The following is a 22,206-nucleotide window of genomic DNA, read 5'->3' as shown; positions in this document are numbered from 1 at the left end:
CTCTCTCTCTCTCTCTCTCTCTCTCTCTCTCTCTCTCTCTCTCTCTCGTAAATAAATTAACAACTGGCTTTTTCTCTCACACGATAATATCGATAATTCCATCGACCGATGCCTGCGCTGTCATCTATCGGGATCCCTTTAAAATTGTATTTACGGCATTAACGGAAACAAAGATGAAAACGTTGCGCTCTCTTGGATCATCGGGTTACAACTTCGTGGAAGATATCGCGACGCTTTATCTCGGAAGGAATAATCGACGTGATTGATCGTGGAACGATGTCACGAATAACGACACGAGCGTCAAGTGTTACATATCAGCCGATTATGCTCGCGAATCGCTGCGCTGACGTACAATCTTTGCGCAGGATCGATCGATTATTCGGTACGAGGAAACATTGCTTCTCAGCTATTTTTCACATTTCGATATTTCACGAGATTCCGACTCAACATTCTGCTTCGATCGGACAACTATAGCTTTCTTCCTATAATTAATAGGTGATGGAGAAAGTAGGAGGTACGAGATAGGGTGGTAGCGATATGTAACGGGTAAAATTCTTCCTTTGGATACAAACTCGAAATGACCAAAATTTTACCTATCCTCTCCAACGATATAGACACGTGTGTACATTATTACTTAGGATCGCGATACTTTTTACAATTAAAACATATACCATAGAAAGTGAGACAGCATATTTGGATATTTGCATTATCATCTTCTTTCTTTCGTAATATCTCTATATTTCGCGGATCGTCCGCGACATTCAAACGCGTTCAAATATAAAACGGTGGTTTTCGTGTTTTCGTGTGTAGCTCTCGAGCCGGTCTCGCGTCTGTCTGGGTTCCGTATCGATCGATCTCGCGTCGAAAAAAAATATTATTCCGCGAGAACCGTTTCAACGGAAACGTCGAAAATCTCCAAAGTCCTCTGTCTGGATGAAAACTTTAAACTTATAGACAAATACGTATAGACGCAGGAACGAAGCGATTAAACGGTAACACGGTGTCCTTCCGAGTATACGCTTCACCAAAGATCAGCTATACCTTTTGTTCGTCGATTTTTTAAGCACAACTAGCTCGCCATACGAAAAGTAAACTGCGTTCACTTTCATTGGTTCATCGCGTTAGGTTCGTCTTATCACAGTTGGGTCTGTTTTTGGAATTGGATACGCCCGGACACTTGCCTACGTACGAGGAAACCGATGAAACACGTCGCGATCGATTGGTCGCACCATACTCTACGAAACGTGCGTTAGAATCGACATTCGAAACGAACTCAAGTCGGAAGAAGGAAGAACGAAGAAGGAAGAAGGGAGAGGAGATGGCGGCAGGGGGAGAGGGGAGAGGGGGAGAGGAGAAGGTACGCCGATTACTATTCTCGTATAAAAACATTACGCGCGTTACTGCTGAAACAACGTTCCTTGAACTGTACAAAAAATAGAGCGTTTTCTTTCAACTTAGAGCCAATAAGGAAGCACTTACTTGTTTAGGAAACAAAATCGGGATCCCTAAAAGATTAGGAGACGAAGGAGTGTGAGGATAGCTAAGAGACGGTTACCGTTCAATGGTAAAAAAAAAAAAAAAAAAAAACATCGACGTCGAAACGGGGTTTGCTCGCGTGAATTACAAGTAGCGACGAGTACATATTTTTCTTTGTTCGAGCAGCATACTCGTATCAGATTCGAATGTCACTCGACCTTGAACACGCTTTTCGAAACGTTCAAGCTCCGTTTGGACCGTTAACCTCTCGAAGGGTATAGATACATGTTTCTATGTCATAATTATTTTTAATTACAGCATTAAAGTGCATATAATTGCTTCGATTTGTATGCATTCGATTACAGAAACACAGTTAATCCATTGAAAATTCATGCCCTCGAGAGGTTAACACTCAAAGCAAGAGAAAATTACAGAAAACATGCTTTCTACCAACTATACCAAATGCTTTGTAACGATACAAAGTAAAATAATTTTGACAAACTATCCAAGGAGTACGCCAATACTAAATTCTTATTAATTCGAAGGGATTCGAAGCGTCCCGTGGCCCGTTTGCCGCTACTTGTGAACAAAAGGTCATCGATCGACGATGATTCAAGGATGATTGCATTTCTATACAGCCATCGATAAGAATGTACGTCAACGCGAAAAGATTGCATGAAACGGTGCTCTCAAATATTTATAACTCTTACTTTATTGGTATGTCCTTTTCCGAATCCAAACAGGACGAAAATTCATGGACGAGGGCCCCCTCGCTTCGCACAGGAAGAAAAGACTCTTTTTCGACCACTGACTCTTCTGCACTATTCACACGCTTCTCTCTTTCGTACTTTCTTTTTTATCTTTCTTTCTTTCTTTCATTTTTTTTTTTTTGGTATAATTTTCATTGTTTTTTTTTCTGTATCGCACGTTCTTTTCGGCATCTCGGCTCGAAGTAGGGGGAAAGGAGGAGGAGGAGGAGAAGGAGAAGGAGAAGGAGAAGAAGAAGAAGAAGAAGAAGAAGAAGAAGAAGAAGAAGAAGAAGGAGGAGGTGTGTGTGTGTGTGTGCGCGCGTGCGCGCGCGCGTGTGTGTATAAGTAAATAAGTAATGTCGGAGCACAAGTACAGCGAAAGATGTACCGGATAAAGGAAGAGAGGGGATCGATTTGCGATTCGTTTTGTTAGAACGTTAGTTTGGTCTCGGAGCCCAACGACTCGTGAAGAGTTATTGTATGAAATAATCGGGGTGATCTGAGTCCTTTTCAAACCTCTTCGCCTCTTCCTGCATGCTCTCCTTGATCTTGAGTATGGCCGCTGACTCGGTCTGATCCTGCGAATCAACCAACACCAGGCCGGTTACACGTAAAAGGTTAGGCAAGTCCACCATCAGGCGATACCTTGCCCATTTGTTTTTATTTTTATTTATTTATTTATTTATTTGTTTGTTTGTTTGTTTGTTTGTTTGTTTGTTTGTTCTGCTTTCAACGTTTCACCAGCGAGCTGAGAATATTTCCTCTGAGAATGTTTACAGCCATTTATCATTTAGCTATCCCGCCACTCCTCCGTTCCTCGTCTCTTCGCTCTGTCCTACCGTTGTATCTCGAAGACAGACGGCACAAGTCAAAGATCGGCAAAATTTCACGCAAACCATTACGAATAAAACCAATGAAATTGTTGATTTATATAGATGCCAAGTCGTTTGTTCGTTATTCGATCACTTGTATCCAAATGAGAATTTTGCCCATCCTTGCCCGCAGGTGCGCCCCCTGTCTCTCCCAACAAAGAAGCAAACTGACATAGCGTGGGGTGGGGATCGTGCCTGGGCTGATTCAAAGTGGAGAAGCGATTTTGATCTAATCATCTTTCGCCTCGAGAGTATAAGTCGAATCAGAGACGGACAAAATATCAAAATTTCGCAGAAACATTAATAAACAAGAAATTTAACCAGTTCAACTTGAAATACGTTGTAGCTATAATTTCTGTTCAGAATTCGTACGTACAAGAGATTGCTATCGCAACTACGTAAGTGAAATTGCGACGATCAAAGAAGAAATAAGGTACGGTAACGGTTATCCTTATCGTTATTATTTTGTTCGTTACTCGAAACGATTGGTATTCAGAAAAGTATTTTGTCCATCTCGGAGTCGAACCGAGTGCCAACGAAAGTGTGTAAGGAAGATATTCACGTGGCCGAGGAAATTCGATCGCAGTTCGCTGGTCCCGAGTGAACTCGGGCGAGAAAACGCTGACATGCTGCGTGAACAAATTAGCACAGCGCGGTGACGGTGCGTCGTGAAGGGGCTGGGCTCGTGAAACACAAAACTTAAAGAAGAGGATATGAAAGAACTAGGAAAGAGAAACGGTTTGATTCGGGAACCGCGTGATAAAGAGAAGTGTGGTTCCACATTTCCAGGGCGCTCTGACCCACAACACATGGACGTTACGTAAAAAAGTGAAGCCCGTATCGAGCAAAAAAAGAATTGATACAATAATAACAGTAATTATAATAACAATAACAACAATTAATAATAAAGAAAATGAAAAAAAAAAAGTTAATAATAGACAACAAATTTGTTGCGCATACCGTGTGCGCCACCTGCCCCCCAACTCACGCACACCTCACCGAGCGAACGACAAGAGACATTCAGAAATATTATTACGAGTTAAGAAAAAAAATTGTAAACAGAGAAACTCGACGTGTCATCCCTCATGGGTAATTTTTCTTTTTCTTTTTCTTTCTTTTCTTTTTCTTTTTCTTTTCTTTTTTTTTTTTTTGTAAAAATACTTTTTTCCCTCTGCAGATTAAATACTTTTTTGTCTTAGAATCGTGTCTCGATACGATCTCGCAATCCACCAATCGTTTTGCGCTCACGCATCCATGTGCTACAGGTCAGTACAGGCTAGTACTATATACAGCTATCAGATTTCACTGTTTCTTTTCTTTCGCGTCTCGACAAATACTATCAATCACCGACTTTACGACCGTTCAGTACATCACAAACATTGTGTTCCACAGTATTCCACGTACATAGTCATATACTGGTGTTCGTATATCACGCTGGACGAGTCGATTTCGAACAATATCATCCTAATTTTCCTGGTACATGCTCGGTGTTAGTTTCTCGAATCGGTTGTTTTTCTAAGCAAGTGTTTCGAGGTTAGTGGCAACTCGTATGCATACCAGAGCTGGGATCGAATCTAGTCTCACGTTTCGACAGTTTTCTTTGTTCGTTACGCAAACTTGTAAAATGGACGAATATTCAAAGCTTTCACGACCCTTCGAACTATTCGAACACGTCCCAGCTCCGATGCACACCCTATTCAAGCAAAGTTAAGACAAATACTTTTAATTAGACATAAATTCGCTCGAAAAAGCAACCAAAGTTACGTTTTCCTTTTGCGATATTAGAACAAAGATCGCACAGCATGATATGACTTTTTGCGGTGTATCGTGTTAAAATGCTGATGCTTACGATTAGGAGAAAAAGAAAGAAACGAATTACATACAAGAACTCGTGTGTTTCTGTGATTTTAATCGTAAAATCATCGTAAGGAAAAAGAAAACAAGTAATTGGACCGAATTAGCTACTCGATTCGTTAACTATCGTGCGACGTAAATGTGAAACACAAGTGACATGTGATTACCAGAGAAAAAGTGTGTCTCGGAGTGACTAGACAAACAAATTTCACATAAAACAAAGTGCACGGAAACAGATAGTCATATATAAACGTTCTAATAGCCAGCACCCTGCGGATTGATCAGCAAATAAAAAAGAAAAACGCAGTATTCTCAGTGTAACAGGTTTACATTTATTGTCTCGATCTCCCCTGGCTTAGGCATATATTAATAATGTAAAATGTTCATCGCCGTTCACTTGCGTGGCTTACAACGTGGGGCTTGTGTGTTAAAAGTAAATATCGGCATTTAAGAGTACCCATGGTGCGCTTCACGCACACGCACACACACACACACACCCACACCCACATATATATATATATATGTATATACTCGATCGAAGCACGCTCTCTCGGAATACTTGAAAATTAATTTTTCTCGTGACTGCAGCGCCACCGGGACGAGTCGCGTTACAAGTTACAAGTTGCAAGCAACGACAAAAAAGCTAATGCTCCTTACGATCGTCAACAAATCCTTCTCTTTGTTCGTACCCTCGAACATCGAACATCGAACCCCGAATCCCGATTCTTCTCGTACTCTGAGAGAAGTTACATAGATCCCATTATATATCTATATATTTATATATTTAGCGTGTTCTTTTTACTTCGAAACGACGTCATGGTCGACATCTCGCACCGATTATTGATCCGTAAGTCACTCTCACTCTCTCTCACTCTCTCGTGTATATGTATATGTCCATGTATATGTATGTATACGTGCGATGGTGTGTGTGTGTGTGTGTGTGTGTGTGTGTGTGTTTGTGTATGCGTGTACTTTCTTTTTCCCGATTAAAAGTATAACGCACTTATTGGCACGATGAATACTCCAGAACAACGGCAAGCATTCACTTTTCTACGACGGTTATTACAAATAATCGAAAACTAACAGTCTTCTTCATCAAATGCAAAGTCCGTTTTTACTCTTTGCACCCATCGACTCGGCAAAAGAACTGACAGAACATGTATGTATGTATATATATATATATATATGTATATCGTATATACGTACGTTCTTAGACGTCGAAAGCTTTCAACTGACTAAACCGTAGGCACGAAGAATCGCGAATTGCCCACGTTACTCTCTTAATTGCTCTCTCGAGGCATAGAGATATCTCTCGTATCGCTGCCCTTTACTCGTGATATCGTTTTCACGAGAATTCCTCTCGAATTATATCAAAGTTATAAATATTGTAGGAATATATTTGTAACACAGAGATGACAAGCGCGATTAGTTATGGACACGATCAACAGCGGTGCATAAATCGTCCGAAATAATAAAACTATGGAGGGTAAAGATAGGGAGGATTTCTTTGCCACGAACTCTGTTTGTATATTTGAAATTGGCCGAGCAGAATAATACGAGAAACGTGCTTTTAATGTTACAGGGGGAAAAAAGGAAAAAAGGTACGTAAAGTAAAGATGAAAGAACGTGGCAATCAGACGCGGGACATAGAGTATCAACATGAATGATTCTTGAGAGGATGCAACGTAACTCATAGATCATCCATACGTTTGTATAATCGATCTTGCCGGTGCTCTCAGAGCATGCACTCGCAATTGACGCTCCCTCTCCCTCGATCGATAGTTTAATAGCTTTAATTAATTTAAACACAACTAACAGCAGCACAGCATAGTCCGGTACTGACCTATAACCATTACGGACGGATGGATTCCGGGAGGTTCGCACGATATTTCACCGTTATCGGCCCGTATTCATTTTCTTTTCTCTTTGCTTTTCTTTTTCTTTTTTCATTGTCACACTCATTCGTTTAGGTTCAGTACTTACACCGTCTACGACTCTTATTCCATACAAAAATAATTACCGTTATATATATATATATATATAGCGTCTGTTGCTACGCGTACGTTATACATATAACACTTCATTTATAAGTCCAAGTACTTTGTGTTAAGTTAATCGCAGAACCATTCGCTTCGCAATACTCGACGCTATGATGTTAACGTATCGCTCGATGATCGATGATTCGATTTAACGCCCCTTTAATGCCCCTTTTTTCAGAGAAATGATCGAAGCGGCAACAAACTAATAAAAAAAAAAGGAACTTGTACGACCAACATTTTTCTTGTTTAAACTAATTTCTAATAGGAACTTGTTTGCAAAGTATCTCCAGTCAAAAATACGATACGCGACTCTATGCCTTCAAAGTGTTGCGCGTCATATTTTTCTTTTCAAATAATGGTTCAAATTGAAAATTTCCCTGGTAGCTTGTATCAAGAATGATCTCGATATGTACAGTTGAATAAGTCGGTCGATTTCGATCAAGAACCATCGTTTGCAGGTTAGCTTTCAAAATATATCGATCAAACATTCGTGTCGCTGGATTTGCAACAGCAAATCTTATCAGCGTACCGCGTTAATACATCAAGGTGCCTGCATTTTTCTCTAACAAGGCACTAGTTTAAAGATTACGCCTGTTAATTACAAGCTGTTACGACCAAACGAACACGCGAGATATTGCGATGTCAATGGCTGCGAATAGATGGTGCGCAAACTTGCATCAATCGATAGATAAATATGTGAGCAAACAATGGAGGGACTCGATCCAACTTCGGCTAATTTAATCACCTCATTACAGAGTTTTATGAATCGATCGAAAAGAATTCGATTCGGGCTATTTAGGCGAGTGTACGTACAGATATTGAACAAAGTAATATCAACAAAAATTGATCGTTCAAGTAAAACACGATCGGGAGGATTTCTCTCATCGGGAGATTCAAACTTTTTTCTTTCTTTCTTTCTTTCTTTCTTTCTTTCTTTCTTTCTTTCCAACAACTATTATACATCTTACCTGTCATGGACTTATAGGGTACCGTTTTTCTCTAATTTAATACTTCTCGCAGGCCTAACTCTATAATGGGATGAAAAATAAGCCCACGGGTGGTTAGCTGGTGATCCAGCGGGTGCAATTAAGAAAACGCAACAGGGTAAAACAAAAAATAAAAAACAGGAATAAAAAGAACAGAGACAAACGAGAAAATGAAAAAAGAATTATAAATCGATTAACAATTATGCGATTGATAATCACAGTAGTTCGTGTTTTTCAGGCACCTTTTCTTACAAGCTAATGTTCAAATAAATATAAATAATAGACGTTGGTGTTGTTAACACGAGTCGTTAAAAAAAAAAAAAAAAAAAAAGACCGTACTGTCGGTAATAAAGCGTATAGAAATAATCGTATTAAAAAAAAAAAAAGGAAAAAGAGAGAGAGAGAAAAGTAAAAAAAAAAGTTAAAGAAAAGGAGAAGAATAATTAATAATAAAATCCTAGTCTGCAACCTTGTGAGTATTTAGCAAAGCATATATATACAATATATGTATAGAGAGAAATATATGTGTATATATATATATATATATATATACATACATAATATATATTGTATACACACACATATATATATATATATATATATATACATATATATATATATACCATATATAAGTATATTATATATATATATATATACTTTTAAAATTCATATAGGTATGTTACGCGCGCGGGCGGACGCGCATGTAGTAATGACGATCGAGTATCATAGTTTCGTAATAACAGCGTAATGATCGCTTAAATGCTAATCTAACCGATTACGAGCACTTAATTAACGAACGTACATCGGCCGGTGCGTTGTCACGAACGTTCTTTTTTTTTTTTTCTTTTGCCTTCTTTCTGTTTAATCATTTTCTTTTGCTTTTTCTTTCGTTTTATATATCTTGCCACGAATGAGAATAACATCGTGGTTGAGCCATTCTGACGAAACGTTACGAACCGCGCATGTACCACGTGCCGATCGTACCGTGCGCATTGTAAAACGCAGCGTTTTGCGTATGATCCTTTCCACATTGCGTGATTAACCGGGAAATTAACGGCATCTACGAATCTCGAGGCTGGACTCCAAGGCGACTTGACTTTTTAAAAAAACTGTCGGGAATACAGAAGGCGCACGTGCGAGATTACTGGTTACTCTTTCAATTCAAAATCCTACTCACAAATCCGAAATAACAACGTAAAAGTAAAAAGGAATACCGTTTGTGCGCGCTCGTTAAAGAAATCGATTATATATATGTATTATGCTATTATTATACAGGGCGTCCAGTAAAGCGTAACGTATCGGAACAAAGAAGAGTACCATAGGTCAAAGACGAGCAGATTTTGTTAACTTTCAGTATGGTAGTTGATTATCGATCTGTTCCATTGTCGAACAAAATTTACGTTATTTTCTTATGCACCTCGTGCAATATAATTCGACGCGCGTTAAGATTGGTTTTCACGTCGAACGAGACCAGCGGATTTATACACAACTGATTGTGTTTTCCATTCGTATCATTTTTTTTCTTTTTCACTATTCTAAAAATACTCTTTAAAGAAGTTTACCGTACAAACGTGTAAAACATCTATGTATGATGTTCGCATCGTAACATAAAAATTGACCTTGACCCGACGAAAATCCCTTCATTGTCGTATACGGTACACCTTATGGAATATCTTGCATGTAACTGTATGAAAGTTGCTTCATACTTTTTCTTTGCATATAAAGTGGGTACAAAAGTCTCAAGGCATTTTCTAAAGAGTAGATCATTGAGTAGATAGAAAGTTACGTATGTACTATTTATTGCTTTGATAACAACTTTTAGGCACTATTGTTGTACCGTCTTTGTTCAGTTTCGAAATTAATAAATTTACACGTTATTAAGTATAAGCGGAAACTCAACAAAATACGAGTATACGTTATGCATATTTCTACGTAAAACGTTCCAAATGTCTTGCAATTTATATGCCCACTTCATATATGGATCGTTAGCCATACTGTTAGTATGATAATAGTTAGACACAATTTCAGCCAAACAGTTATAACGATATTAGATGCGAGTAGATAATTTAAATTCAATTTCCCAGGAAGCCTATACGATTAAATAGGACGTTTCGAATTCTTATAAAATATTGATATTTTAGATAAGCATTAACCAGGTACTTGGGGAAAGCCTGAGGATAAGCCCTCTAAATATAACGACACCCAAATTCTTTTGATGGAATAAATAAGTAATTGTCGCATTGACGAAAGCACCTGATCTGTTAATTGCCGAATAATTAGAAGAAAAAGTAAGTTATGACATGGACTTGTATGCTTTCCGATTCTTGTTCAGAATTAACATTTACATCACATTTTTGCGCCAAGAATAAATCGATTCTCTAAAAAAAGAAAAAAGAAGAAAAAAAAAAATGTGACACTCGAATTAGAAATCAATGTCATTTTATTTGTTTACGTCTAATTTCCGTACAACAAATTTCTTTTTAAAGGTTCATAAATGTTTCATTTAGAGATAAGAATTCATTTCGATCGGGCGTATAACAATTCGTAAAGATACCCTTTGTTTAGTCGCCGTCAAAGTGGTGTACGATTCTTTAATAATATTCAACTTGACCATCTTTTTTTGTTTTTGTTTTTGCAACAACATCAACAGTACAATAGGCACAATAGAAACGAAACGTATCGTTAAAATAATCGTTACACACAAGTCCATATTATTAACACGTCGAGTAACTATTATAGGGATTGTTACAGAACCTACTAATACTTACATTTTCTCCAGGACCTCCAAAACCACCCAGATTATAGTCACCCATTCCACTTCCACTGTCTTCTCGTGGTGTTCCAGGGCCACCGTTAGCTGGACTGTTTTTCATTCCGTCAAGACCATCACCATTTAAAACAGGACCCATTGTGTTCGGTCCCATTGGGCCCATTGGACCACCCTCTGGTCCGCCACTCATCGGAAAGTCCTGACACAATCAAATGCATTGCTATGTAAATAATATTAAAAATGTGTATTAGTAAATTGTGAAAAATAAATCAACAACGATTACGACCAGCATTGACAATTTAAACACGACAGTAAGACAGACACCTTTAACGTGCTACACCGTGTATATGAAGTAATAAACTTGATTGTCGCGTTAAAGGGTAACAAGGATAAGACGTACTTACACCAGGCATATTTCCTCCAGGTACAGGTTTCATCATGGTGTACATATTTTCGCCACCGCTATTACTACTATCTTGCGGACTGGGCATAATTGGTGTTCCTGGGCCTGGAGGACCCGTTGATCCCGGTGGTCCTCCATAATTACCTGGTGATGATGACGAATAATTCATTGGCTAAAAATAAACAAAAATATATTTAAAATGGTATGTATCGATACAAGTAGATATACGAGTTGGTCACAATTTTTAATAAAAAAAATCTTTCGCAGCCTCCTTATATTATACGAGATACCCTATTTTTGGGGAAACCCAATAATGTGAAACAAACTATGGTAAACTATATAAATGAATAATCACATGCATACCGTGGATGTGTTAGGTTGCCATTGTTGTCTACCGCCTGGTCCAGCCATACTCATCGGTGGCATTCCAGGACCTCCTGGACCTCCTGGACCTAAACTACTGTTAGGAGGTGGTCCTCTTATTCCAGGGCCGTAACTTCCTGGTCCCATCGGACCCATTCCAGGTCCTCTTGGAGGATTCATCCTTGGGTTCATAGGATTCATGCCTGGAGGAGCTGGTAATAAAAACAGCCTTTGATGCGTTTGTTTCGAAATATACGAACATTGATACTGTTCTAATTTCATGTTAATACTAAATGCTAATCGTGAATTTCTGGACTAACGGCAAATCATGTGAGTTTTAACATTTGTTTAGTATAGACCAAAGTATCCCAACTTTTTCTCGTTTTGAAACACTCAACATGTTATTCATGCTTTGCCGGTGTCGGGTATATGTATAGTAAAGCGAGTGGATGGCATGCTCAACTGGTCTTTGCATCTACTTAATTGATCAAGTAAGAAAAGCTCATGCAAAGGATGAACGCAGCGCTACCAAAGAACTTTTACAACTATTTCAGCTGCAAAATCGATAATGGAAAGAAAACGGTGCAATATATGCCAAATACGTAACAAACAAGACAATAACTCAGCTGGTACACGTTCAAGTTAAACAAATTACACTATTACAGCAATATCAGCGACCGACACGGTGAAAAACGATTCATACTGAAATTACATTGCTTCGAATTTCATACGTGAAATAAATAAATCTGATGCGTGTATACTGTTAAAGTGTAAATTATTCAGGAAAAAAAAAAAAATTTTTTTTTTCTCATAAACGAAGCTGAACACATGTTTCAGTATATTAAATTGCGATTGGCATACTGGGTGCAAGATCGGATGAGCAAGTATTTTACATAGAAACGAAGCTAGTGCGATTATTCGTGAAAGTGAAAACAAACATTTTTCAAAACGAGCAGGAGAAAAATTAAAAGTTAGGTTTGACTAAGTCATGTGAGTGTGATTTGGTTGCTGGGTTGCTTCCTACCTTGCCACCCTACAAATTCTCCAGCTTCGCCTGAGGAACACAAGAGCACACATTAGTACGGCAGGTAGGTAAGGTCAGGTTGATGGCGGTAAGGTCTAGTTACTTTGCGGTCGCATAGTCAATATAGATGTAAATACATTTTAACTGTGAAAATATGTTATTACAGTATATATCGACAAATCAAATCTCACATACAAATACTGGTTTTAAATCCGACGTCTATGTTTTCATTGTCAGAAACCATACCGACATTAGATTTTCTATTGACATGCTTATCTGTGCAACACAATGAAATCATGAATATTTAGGACAATACTAATACATACTAAATATCTCCATTTCTCGTACTATATTCAATGCTTTCTAAGAAGGATTTAAAAAACGTCGAACAATACCTCTGAAAGCAAAGCACTCTAATTAAACAGTATCGTAAAAATTACAATAGTATTTCCGATGTAGAAACATACTCTTTATCGATTTATTGACATTTTAGTTGAGTTTACTTTGAAAAAATAACAAGAATATCTTATCTCTGTTCATGTATTGAATTATGTAAAAGTATGGAATATTAATTATACTCGATTGCTCCATTTAAAAACTACACCACTGCATGTAACTAGACAATTCAAAAACCAATCCACTCCACATCACAGCAATCCAATCCACTTTTAATAATTACTTATTTATTTATTGCTGTGTGGTTTTTGGTATGCATGCGTCTATGCCATTCTCCTCTCGCAATTATTGTCAATGCCAGAAAAAAAAAAAAAAAAAAAAAAAAAAAATCAATGTGGATCTAGCATATAAATGAGCTCTTACCTTGCCTAGTGGGATCCATACTATTTGGCATCATTGGTTGTCCCGGTGGCTAAACAAAAACAACACCATATAAACAACTGTCCTGAAGCCATATCTATCGCAACGCATACATCGGTGTTTCTCAAACTGTAAACTGAAAACATTTTTAATGGACTCTTATTTGGGGAACTTTTCAAATCTCAGTTTCAGAAACACTGACGCACGTATCAGTTGAAAGAAACATACGAAACATGATAATTATACATACCCCATTGAAATCATTTCCCATTTGTGGCATACGTACTCCAGGTCTTGGTCCAGGAGGGTATCGCGGACCCATGAACTGTAACAATAATTTAGAAATTTATACGTTAAGCAAATGACGAGTCGAAGGTCCATTGTGTAAGTAAAACGCACAATTACGACTCACAACTATTGTACATCGCAAAACTGGCACACCAGGCAGTCGCAATAAGCAATTAATCGCATGTTAGGCCATACGATATCGATAATTCCATCGAGAATCATCACAGCGTACTTTAAGTATCCGTGATATATTAATATGAGAGTAGGATTACAAACAATAATGGTCCATGTTTAGCAGAAGACACGTTAAAGTGAATCGAAATATGATGTACATTTATAGCAAATCTTACCTTAAAATTAAGCATTTATATGACACAATATTGCAACATTCTTACCTTGTTTTCAATTTTCTTTTTTAAACAACACTACTACCATTGTGCTCTTATAACAACTACTTATGCATGATAATTTTAATATTTTATGCACGCTAAATCGTAGAAAAGTATCGTTTTACTGTTAAATATCGTTAGTGTATCGTGTATCCATAAAATTATAAAGACATAAATTTGTGCTTAAGAAACTACCATTTAACGTGTCTATTGAAGCTTCTTTCAACGAGTTCTATTTGGGTGTTTCGTTGTTTTCTTTTTCTTAAGAAAAAAAAAAGTGAGTGAGTGAGTGAGTGAGAGAGAGAGAGAGAGAGAGAGAGAGAGAGAGAAAAAACAAGCTGACAGTTGCAGAGTAGACGTAACTTTGATAGGAAAAGGAAGCAACTTCGAGCAAACAGTCATAGGTACACAATGATATGGTGTAATGAAAGTGGATCGAGTGATTCTCCATGAGTGACAGTGTACGTGTCGAATGAGGCTTACCTGAGTGGACATCATCTGCGAGTGTGGGGGCGGGGGTGGCTGGGGGTGCTGGGGGGATGGCTGTGATGAGGGGTGTGTGGGCGGAGATGGTCGCATTGTCGAGTTGTTCTGCAACAAGCAACGCAAACGACAGACATGTAGCAACACTGCGATCCAGGCAACAGCTAGACTAGAAGGCTTGGGTATATGATTGTGTTAATACTATGTCGGTCGGCACCTTAAAAATCTAAAAGTTATAATTACGAAAATGAATCATATAATGTTACAAGTAAGTTTTTAATCCAACAAAATTTATGCAACTTTCTTTAAACGATACTACCACAACCTATACAGTCTATACAGGTTGTCGCAGGTACAATCTTTATAATTGAAAATAATATTAGAATCTGCTCACTGTAAACATTAGTTTTGAAAATTTCGACTTGGTTGTAAGGTTCCCACTTAAGTGGATTTTTACATTAAACATATTTTAAAAAATGTGACTTTAGCTGATATTCGTCACCTTTACAATATAGAATAATTATGTTTATAAGTAATGTTACATCTGTTCCCGAATGTTCCATTTATAAAATATTAAAATATAATCAAAGATAAGATCTGAATATCATTTCGAATAATAGTACATGCTTGCATGTGTAAGACTCAAATTAGTAACATTTATTGTATATCTATTAATAAAAAAATATGGAACTATCAGAGTAGTTAAAAGAAAAATAGCAAACACATTTTGCGAATATGTGTGAATAAATAGTACGATTCAGAAGACTATCGTAAAGATCTTGCATGAAAATTAAATGAGCACATGGTAGGAAACTATTGATTTGTGGATACCTACTGTACAAAAGTATTAGAACTAAAACTATTTTCTATCATCTATACATATCTTTCCTGGTATATATTCCGAAACCTGATTTATGCAGAGAGGAGATCAGAGAGTGAAAATGGTATAGGAACGCACATACAAGTGTTAGATACGTAGCAGAGAGAAAATAAGTACATAGATACAGTGTAGACAAGCATGGCATGAGAATCTTATTTAAACATACACTTGTTTCAAAACTAATATATATTTGAAATGCTGTATATCGTACAATTTACATATATTAAATGAACGTAATTGTGCGTGAGAGTATTATGTTACACGTTTTCTTAGCTCATGCGAAAATATTTGTAGTAGTAACGAATAATAACGATATATGGTAGATCAATTTTAATCTCCGATAAAATCTTTGCATATGAAATAACTATCGAATAAAAAATAATTCCATTTACTATGATAAAGTGTTATTTAAATGATCAATTTAATATTACAAGTACAGATTCATTTTTATTACTCAGAGAGTATTTATTAACGATACGCAGATAGTATGTAAAATATTATTAATCATTATTGTCCTTATTTTTATGTAATTTAATTTTTGGTTATTTAAAATGTATCGTGTTAGGTGTAAAACATTTAAGAAAATATTATCAGCTTTGAATCAAGTGTACAGTTATAATGAACGAGAATTGTAACTAGGCATAACAATGATAACAGATATTTAAGTATTTATACATATTTATGTATATACATATAAGTACTAATGAAATATGCTATATACAGTCAACATGTTCGATTCCTTCATTCCTCTTTCTTTCAGTTTTATAATTATGAAAATTATATAATAATTCATCCTAAGGAATAAATTGTAAACCATACATTGTCATACATCAGGGTAAAAATTTACGTAAACGAAATTTAAATATATTTAAGGCAACTTTGATATATGTAACTCTATTTCTCTTTCAATCATTCATTCGTTTTCTTGCTCTCCTCTTCCTGTATACACATACACAGATATGTATACAAACACCTACTACATACACTTTAAAGAATTTGATGGTTTATGTATAGTTCAATAATTATTGACACGCGAAACATACATTTTAATTTTAAAGAAAGATTTAGTAATATAATCAAAAAATTTAAGGGTACATTAATTCCCTAAGCATAAATTATTTTTTTGAAACCACCTAAATAACGTAATAATGTCATCTATATAGAAATATATACAAAAACTTACTGGAAAGAATGCAGAGGGCATTGGACCACCAGGCATGCCATCGTTTGGTGGCATTTGTCCTATGGGAGAAGGCGCCGGACCAGCATTCTGCAATTATATTACAGTTATTTTGATTTTGCGGCATAACTTAAATCTAACTAGTTAATTAATGCAATCTAACTTACATGAGCAATGCCATTGACTCCATAACCGCTGTTCACAAAGCCCTGAGGGTCACAAAAAAGTTTGTACAATAATCATTATATATATTATGTTATACAATAATATAAATGTATACACTAACATAGTCATGGAAAGCTTTGGCCTCGCTGCTGTGTTCGCAAGAATCTCGTCGCTCTGGTGCTGCAGAATATAGATCCCAGAATACACTAAAACATTTACAATATTTTAGCCTGGAAATTTGCTACAAAATAAAAATGTACTTCATGTAATATAGTAGTCTATGCTTACCACCACCAAGAGTGTAAAAATCCAGGTGGTTCCCCGAGAGTGATATTCTTTTCCCATCGTATCTGTGTGACAAAATATGATACAATTATAATAATGTTTAATTGTTTTTTCGATAGTTCTATTAAGCTTATAGATCAAGTCAAAATGATTACCTCTGATAAGAATGTCTGTGCTGCTTTTTGTGCGCCAATATGCAATAAATACTCGTACACGTACAAGGCTAATCTGAAACATTGCGAATGGAAACATTACGATTACAAGAAAGATATATACGCTTAAAAAAATTAATAGTTTGCGTGCTGCTTACGTTCGATCAATTATAGTAGAATAACAGTTAAAAATCTTGCATGTATAAAATTATACTAATGTCTAAATTTTACATTGAATAAAATTGCAATGTTCGCGAAATGTACGATTACAAAAACTAAAAAAGAAAGTAAGGGATCTGCATATATTGTCGATTCCTATTGGAACGAACGAGGCTTTCCAATGCACGTTACGTCGCGTAAGCAAAACAGTGCTGCCGTATGAAGTGTCATCGTACTAATATTTTGCGTATGCCACTTCTCGGTTTGCAAACGATAAAAACATGGCGTCCAATCGGCCTGGCTGGCGAGACAAGTAACTCTACTAGTGAGTCATAGCATACAGTTTACTCAAAATTTACGAGAAGGCATATTGCGGTAAGACAGGGATCAGGTAAATAATTCGATTCGCGAATGTCTCTTGGGAACAGCCGTGAAAGATGGACCATTTCGAACCGGTTCTTCGAAAATCATTCGTAACTAGATCGAGCATAATCTCGAATCATTCAGAATAACACAAAATCTCGCAACGATGCGTATTAAACGTTCTCGATGCGATTCAGATTAACATTGGAAGCCAGAGCTGACAAACTTGACGAATATTGTAATCAGTAATCCGATTCTTCGGTTTCGGACTCGACGGATATATGTACGCACGCTCCGTATAAAGAAAAAAAAAATGGAGTCACTGGTCGATCAATCGGCAAATAAATTTTTGTTCTCTTGGCATTTCTGACACAACGTTACACGTTTGGATCGAAACGATACGTACTTTTCTCTCGCTTGACTGTCCGAGGGTACCGTGGCCCCCTTCCCCTTCGCGTACATCCTCGAAGACTGTCAATTTTTCCAGTGTAAACAGAACCACCGTATCGTCCCAGCCAGCAATGTCCGACACCACCGCGAATCCCGCACGGGAACGGTGAACAAGGAAGAACCCAAACGTACCCGTCGACTTTTTTGTTTTTTGTTCTTTTTTTATTTTATTTTTTCTTTTTGTTTCTCTCGGTCTCCGAAGGAACGATGTAGAAAAACGTTCGCGCGCGCACACACACACATACACACACACGCGCGCGTACACAAACAAACACACGCACAACACGCGCGCGCGCGCGCGCACTCGTTCAACGTAAAAGAAGCGACAAAGTAAAGAAACGAGATCGTTTTAACTTTCGGTCGCACACACGTCACGAACACGTCGTGCCACAGCCGCGGCCAGCAGCCTATACTAGATTAACTAGATACAGTATTCCGCATCATGGCTCGGCGAATTGCGGACGCATGACCGCGGAACGAACGCGCGTCGTCATCGTTTGCAGACTTTGCGCTCTTCTTTCTCTCCCGCCCCCCGGTACGATAGCTCACTTTGCCGTATTTTGTTCTCCTTTTCTTTTTGTCGAGTTCTTTCACTGTTTAATCACAAACCCGGCAATAACGCCTCACGTCTTGTTTCAATTGGTCCGTAAACGACGGCGCGTCCTCTCACCGAAGTTGCGCTCGGTCACTTTACTCTATTCGCTCTCTTTCGGCTCCGTTCGCCGCTCACCTTACCTCACCGCACCCCGCACCTCACCGTACAGCCCCTCACCACACCTCACCACGCCCCCTCCGTCCCGCCTCACTTCTATAAAGTACAGGCAGGCAGACAGACAGACAGACGGACACACACTCGCGTTTCACCTCGTCGTTGTACAGTTCGTTCCGTAAAGTTCGCTTCGACGAGATACCGATTCCAAAAATCCTCGATTACGCGTTATGCCGCCGGTTTGATACGGGCCCTCCTCTCTGCGGCCCTTTCTACTTTCCGTGTTTTTCTATCGTAGCTACCTATCCGGTAGTGAACGAAGACGAGGCGCGGGTATCGTTTTTACACACGCTCTCGTGCGCGCGCGATACAAGTGAACTTATTTTCGTGTAAACACGAACGTATCTCGAAAGTGTGCACGCCGTATGCCGTGATACGCAAGGTACTCGACACACACACACACACACACACACACGCGCGCGCGCGCAGCTACACGAGACCACCGACTATTTCTTTCCCACTCTTGCCTCGTTCCCACTTCGTCCATGTCTACGTACGCTTGCGGGATCTGCGCGCGCAGCTCTTGCTTTTCACGACAGGGCCGTACGGTGGGGTAGCTGTCTAAGGTATCTCGGCGCCTGTAATAATACCTCTCTGATTTCTTTATCAACGAATGTAATAAGCACGATTTAGTAGTAAATATACATCGAGTAATCGAGTATTGCTACTTTGCGTATACTGTAAGCATTTTAAACCCAAATGTAACATTTAAATATTATTCTATAAAAATATATTCGATATTTTTGTAATAATTATCATGATTCCGAAATCGTACGAAATTTCTTAAGCTGTAGCAGTAAGATCGTAAACGATCATCGTTTTTTTTAATAAATAAATCTGATATTCTGCAACGAAGCACGCGTATTAAAAATATGATCGACGCCCTTAAAATGTGCATTACGATTTCAAAATTGAACCACCCATTCTTTTTGTATTTCTCAATGTTTCGAAATTTCTTTTTCGTTAATCTCAATGCAGAATCCTACATGTATTTTTGTACTATTAATCGAAGCCTTGTACGTGGGGCATACATTATTAGTGGAAAGTGTTTACGCACGTATCCCTTTTATTACTGTGCGTGAAACGATAATAGCAAAAGCACCTATCGATGTTACGTTCCTGATTGAAACTCTACGTGCTATTGGATGCCGATCGCTGCCACGGAGAGGTACATCTGTATACATATACGAAGCACGCATACGTTATACAAGCTATCGGCGCATGTACACCAATAGCAGGGTCTATCCGAACACGGCCGAACACCACCGAACATTGCCGATGCAAAATAGCGACAATTGACTGAGCGTCGAGGGGTCGGGCAGAAAAGAGACAAGCCATTCCTTTGGGTGTACAGCTTCCCCTTTCTCAGTTTTGTCATGAAATTAACGTATGACTCCTCATTTTGCAAATCGATGCAGAATCGGAGATAATTTCGAAACGTTGCGTTTCACGGAGACAGAGAAATAGCAATTGAAATTGTACAACTAACGAACACAATCGCGATCAAATATCGTATAATAAATAATCTGTGGTTCTGAACTATCGATCGAAATTATTAAGTAATTTAGATTTTACTTGCTAAATTTTTGATCACGTTGAGCGAGCACAAATAGCGTCTGGACATATGAAATGCAGCATGGATAACAATGAGAAGAAACTGTTGAGCTAAAGATTTGGTTTTCATTGCTCTAACGCTCTTCAACTTTTCATATTATCGATAATCCAAGTTTCCTAACGCGTATAGACGTATAATTAGATACTTGTACACGCTTCCCGTTCATTGTACAGTACATCTTATGACGCGTAACATTTCGATTTACAATTTACCCTACAGAGCGTCATTTTCGTAAACAATGTCATGATACGTAATTGCTTAAAATATTGATTATCGTGCTCGTATTATCATTATTATCGTTCCCATGTTCGAAACTAGCTTGGCGTGAATTTGTGGGGAGGTGATTGGTGGTGGGTGGTGGGTGGTGGGTGGTGGGTGGTGGGGGTAAAGAGAACCATTACGTTAAAAACAACAAATTAATTAAATTTGAAAATAAAGTAACGATATATATTTTATCGTATTTATTTAGTTGCGCAAATATCAATGGATGGCCCAGGGACAATTACATGGGACGAATATCTCGAAAATGCTGAAATCTTTTTGCAAATGTCGGATAGGATCTCTGATGGATGGGAATTTCGAGGTGACAAGGTGAATGAAATTCTCTATTTGCTTGAAATATCCAGGATGGTTGTAATCGTATATCGTTACGTATAATGAAATTTAAAACGATTATATTGGAAATGTTAAATAGGATGTGCCAGGGGGAGCGTATATCGTTCGACGAAAGAAACATTTTCTTCCTGCCGATAACGATTTAAATTATTGTTCCGTACACAAAAATAACAATGTCGACGACGATTTAAAGTTCGAGTTACAACAGGACCCATTCGAAGGGTCCTCTGCAATCGAGAAACCATTGGTCAAGGAACATCACATATTATGGTCGATGAGCTACAGCGTTCCCGTGTTGTATTTCAATGGATGGAAGTCAGGTGAGCGTACATACGTCGGACAAATTTTTAATTGGAAAGACCTTCCAGATAACGATTATCTCCGCCTTGTTTCGTATTCCTCGTGATAGCAATCCGTTTTCAGCGATATTTCGTTCAAGTCGTTCATTTTACAACGTCTAATCATCAAAATATGAAACTTGTATTACAATCGCTCTCTGATCACCACTAGACCTTAATCTGGTATGTACCACCCGTTGGAAGTGGCAGGCGACATAATGCTGATTGTTCCTTCGATTGTAGCCCATCTTGAACTAGGCTAAGCACAGCGAGCAAAGGGAACAAGAGTGTCTAAAGGGGAAAGACCCGAGAAACAATGGAAATGTACGTTTTATGAGGATTCTTGCGTTCGAACACTCTCCCCCAATTGTAGTAAATAGATCTCGCTACCGACAATTTCTACCAACTTTATTGCTTTATTGCAAATTTGATCGTTGCCGCGTTATTGATTATGTATCTCTATGAAAGGCGTATAGTTCGATTGTATCCAGAAATGTAGAAAGGGTGAATGCACCTAAAAATTAACAGTGATAATAAGAATGGCTGACAATTTCAAGTAGTTTTCGCGACACTTTATTAGTTGATGGAAACGGTGCGTTAAGGTTAGAAGTTGTCACTGAATTCGTGATTTCAGTTTATTTACCTACGTGGCTGCGTTTAGTATGCGATCATAGCGCCGATTTGCTAGTGGTCGATTCAGGAAACATTTCGGCTTCTCGAAGG

The 22,206-nt window shown here is 38.0% G+C and overlaps 2 protein-coding genes across 7 annotated transcripts; one reads left to right on the top strand and one right to left on the bottom strand.

The window, feature by feature from the left end:
• Window positions 1-2,579: 2,579 nt before the first annotated feature.
• LOC128887074 (single-stranded DNA-binding protein 3) lies at window positions 2,580-19,645 on the bottom strand. Of its 6 annotated transcripts, none has more exons than XM_054142536.1 (14): window positions 18,103-19,645; window positions 17,178-17,250; window positions 17,026-17,087; window positions 16,859-16,943; window positions 16,740-16,781; window positions 16,576-16,662; window positions 14,513-14,620; window positions 13,603-13,677; window positions 13,356-13,404; window positions 12,537-12,566; window positions 11,513-11,724; window positions 11,151-11,321; window positions 10,745-10,945; window positions 2,580-2,803 (listed from the first exon to the last, which is right to left on the bottom strand). In XM_054142536.1, exons 1-14 carry the CDS (start codon window positions 18,156-18,158, stop codon window positions 2,699-2,701), a joined length of 1,356 nt encoding a protein of 451 aa, XP_053998511.1. In that variant the 5' UTR covers window positions 18,159-19,645; the 3' UTR covers window positions 2,580-2,698. The 6 variants fall into 6 exon arrangements, with proteins under 6 accessions (XP_053998511.1, XP_053998513.1, XP_053998510.1 ...); XM_054142538.1 differs by lacking the exon at window positions 2,580-2,803 and adding an exon at window positions 8,621-9,085; XM_054142535.1 differs by lacking the exon at window positions 2,580-2,803 and adding an exon at window positions 10,328-10,590.
• Window positions 17,388-21,972, top strand: LOC128887076 (ubiquitin-like-conjugating enzyme ATG10). Its single transcript, XM_054142541.1, has 4 exons — window positions 17,388-17,658; window positions 21,000-21,121; window positions 21,225-21,465; window positions 21,727-21,972. Exons 1-4 carry the CDS (start codon window positions 17,553-17,555, stop codon window positions 21,744-21,746), a joined length of 489 nt encoding a protein of 162 aa, XP_053998516.1. The 5' UTR covers window positions 17,388-17,552; the 3' UTR covers window positions 21,747-21,972.
• Window positions 21,973-22,206: the final 234 nt, after the last annotated feature.

Source organism: Hylaeus anthracinus, unplaced genomic scaffold, assembly GCF_026225885.1.
Source record: "Hylaeus anthracinus isolate JK02 unplaced genomic scaffold, UHH_iyHylAnth1.0_haploid 11985, whole genome shotgun sequence".
In the NCBI taxonomy this organism is placed as follows: Eukaryota; Metazoa; Arthropoda; class Insecta; order Hymenoptera; family Colletidae; genus Hylaeus; species Hylaeus anthracinus.
Note: the sequence above shows the minus strand (reverse complement) of the source record. Positions and strands in the feature narration are given on the sequence as shown.

What these genes read in the sequence shown, in the direction of transcription:
- LOC128887076 (XM_054142541.1), top strand. Translation starts at nt 17,553, where the DNA reads ATGAAGTGTCATCGTACTAATATTTTGCGTATGCCACTTCTCGGTTTG. An exon ending in CGAGACAAGTAACTCTACTA is followed by an intron (nt 17,659 to 20,999) that starts GTGAGTCATAGC and finishes GTATTTATTTAG; the next exon opens with TTGCGCAAATATCAATGGAT. An exon ending in TTTCAATGGATGGAAGTCAG is followed by an intron (nt 21,466 to 21,726) that starts GTGAGCGTACAT and finishes CTTCGATTGTAG; the next exon opens with CCCATCTTGAACTAGGCTAA.
- LOC128887074 (XM_054142535.1), bottom strand. Translation starts at nt 18,158, where the DNA reads ATGTACGCGAAGGGGAAGGGGGCCACGGTACCCTCGGACAGTCAAGCG. An exon ending in GACAGTCAAGCGAGAGAAAA is followed by an intron (nt 17,251 to 18,102) that starts GTACGTATCGTT and finishes GCAATGTTTCAG; the next exon opens with ATTAGCCTTGTACGTGTACG. An exon ending in TTGGAGGTCCTGGAGAAAAT is followed by an intron (nt 10,591 to 10,744) that starts GTAAGTATTAGT and finishes AAACAAAAAAAG; the next exon opens with ATGGTCAAGTTGAATATTAT.